Here is a 2,010-nt window from a genome sequence, read left to right as displayed (position 1 = left end):
TTAAGAATGTACAAGGTCGCACTTATTATATTATATCTACTTGCTAGGTGTTGATTCCACTACCGCGGAGTAGCTTTTCGGAATTCGAGAGACTTTTAAGTTCTGAGGCACTTATTGTTAACGAAGGTCACATGATAGGTAGATGGTTTTCGATCTAAGTAGAAACAGGTACAAAAAAATACATATATAAAGTAGTGAGGACAAAGAACGGTCAGTATGTAAGGGTGGATTACTAGACCCTAAAAATAAAGCAATGCATTGTATGTATTGCAATTGCAGGGAAACGTGAAAGGATAGGATTGGAGAGCAAGCTGCATCGGAACCAATTAACAATAATTTATAAATATAAAGGTCACATGGCTTTACTTCGTATGCCTCCAAATTGCGCGGACACATCATCTTCAACATACTTTCCCACGGTGTGTGTTGTAGAGTGTTATATAAAATCAAACATTGTGAAGGAGATTGAAACAATGAAGACCAAAACCGCCTTCTACAGTCTAACGTTGATTGTCGGACTGCTGTTGTTTGGAACGGGCTACTTTCTACACCGGCGAGTAGCAGGCAATTTACTCCAGTCACAACGGGATGTCTACAAGACAAGACTTCGTGTAAGTGGTAGTACTACTAACATCACAATAACAGGACCAACCATCGAGAGGACCACAGTAGAACCAGTCGTCAATCCCCATCTGTTTAATTTTACAATACGCAACCAAGCTGCCTGCTTCAATAGGAGCAACTCAAACGGAGAACTCTTCTTGGTTTTGCTAGTCAAATGTGCGCCGTTCGAGAAGTTGGACCGGGAGCAAATCCGGAAAACTTGGGGAGGTGTGGAGGAGGTGCTCGGTAGACGGGTCCTGACGATGTTTCTTCTGGGGGAGTCAACGGACCCCATAATTCGGAAACAAATTCAAGAGGAGGACAGTACATTTCACGATCTTATCCAAGAAGATTTCATCGATAATTATAAAAATCTGACTTGCAAGAACATGATGGGACTGAAGTGGGTCTCGATGTACTGCCCTCAAACCAGCTTTGTAGTCAGTGTAGATGCTGACATGGTGATAAATATTGTTACACTGGTGAAACGTCTGTCCACAATGCCTAAGACTAACTTTGCCGAAGGACATCTCAGGACAGATACCCCCATAATCAGGAAGAAGAAACATAAGTGTTTCGTGCCAAAGGAGGAGTGGGCCGATAACTTGTATCCACCTTTTCTCATGGGCGCTTGCTACGCAATGTCTCGAGATGCAGTTGTGAGTGTCTTCGATGTATCGAAATATATACCGTTCCTTCGTCTTGACGATGTGTTTGTGGGGATCTGTTTGACAAAAGCCGGTGTCCATATGAGGTATTCACCACTGTACCAGCAATATGTGAGTGTGGAAAATGCCTTAAAAAGAGGCATTGGGATCGGGATAGCTCACAACAGGGATCATCTCAACCAACCAGCGCTCAAACTGTGGCACAAAATGGTTGGATCACAAATTCAGGACATGTCAAAATGATAATAATGGCCCTCTGTGAACAATCTTTCCCACCTGGGACCAATTTCGTAGAGCTGCTAAGCACAAAAGTTGCTTAACATGAAATTTCTTCCTTGATAAAAACAAGATTACCAACCAAAATTCCACATGATTTTCAGAAAGAGCAAACAGCTGAATACCAGTAACAAGCAAAATGTAACAAATGGAAATTTGGTTGGTAGTCCTATTTTTATCAAGGAAGAAATTACATGCTAGGCAATTTTTTGTGCTTAGCAGCTCTGTGAAATTGGACCCTGGTCTTCTGGGATTAAGTCGTGAACTTTGTCACTGCCGCGAAATATGAATGCCAAATCCAAAATTATTACACTACTAAAACTTTAGGATTCTTCAAAACATGAATATTTCTAACACAGGTGAAATTTGGAGGAACATATGTTTTTTTCGGCTCACGATTAATCAAAACTATGTAGCTATGCGTTTTATATAATAGTGTGATTTTAGTACCATAGTGAAAACA

The 2,010-nt window shown here is 40.9% G+C and overlaps 1 protein-coding gene across 1 annotated transcript; it reads left to right on the top strand.

Annotated features, from left to right (window-relative positions):
- LOC117307427 (beta-1,3-galactosyltransferase 5-like) lies at positions 1-1,575 on the top strand. Its single transcript, XM_033792173.1, has one exon. It carries the CDS (start codon positions 357-359, stop codon positions 1,512-1,514), a length of 1,158 nt encoding a protein of 385 aa, XP_033648064.1. The 5' UTR covers positions 1-356; the 3' UTR covers positions 1,515-1,575.
- Positions 1,576-2,010: the final 435 nt, after the last annotated feature.

Source organism: Asterias rubens, chromosome 2, assembly GCF_902459465.1.
Source record: "Asterias rubens chromosome 2, eAstRub1.3, whole genome shotgun sequence".
Taxonomy (NCBI): Eukaryota; Metazoa; Echinodermata; class Asteroidea; order Forcipulatida; family Asteriidae; genus Asterias; species Asterias rubens.
This window is presented reverse-complemented; position numbering and strand designations above follow the sequence as displayed.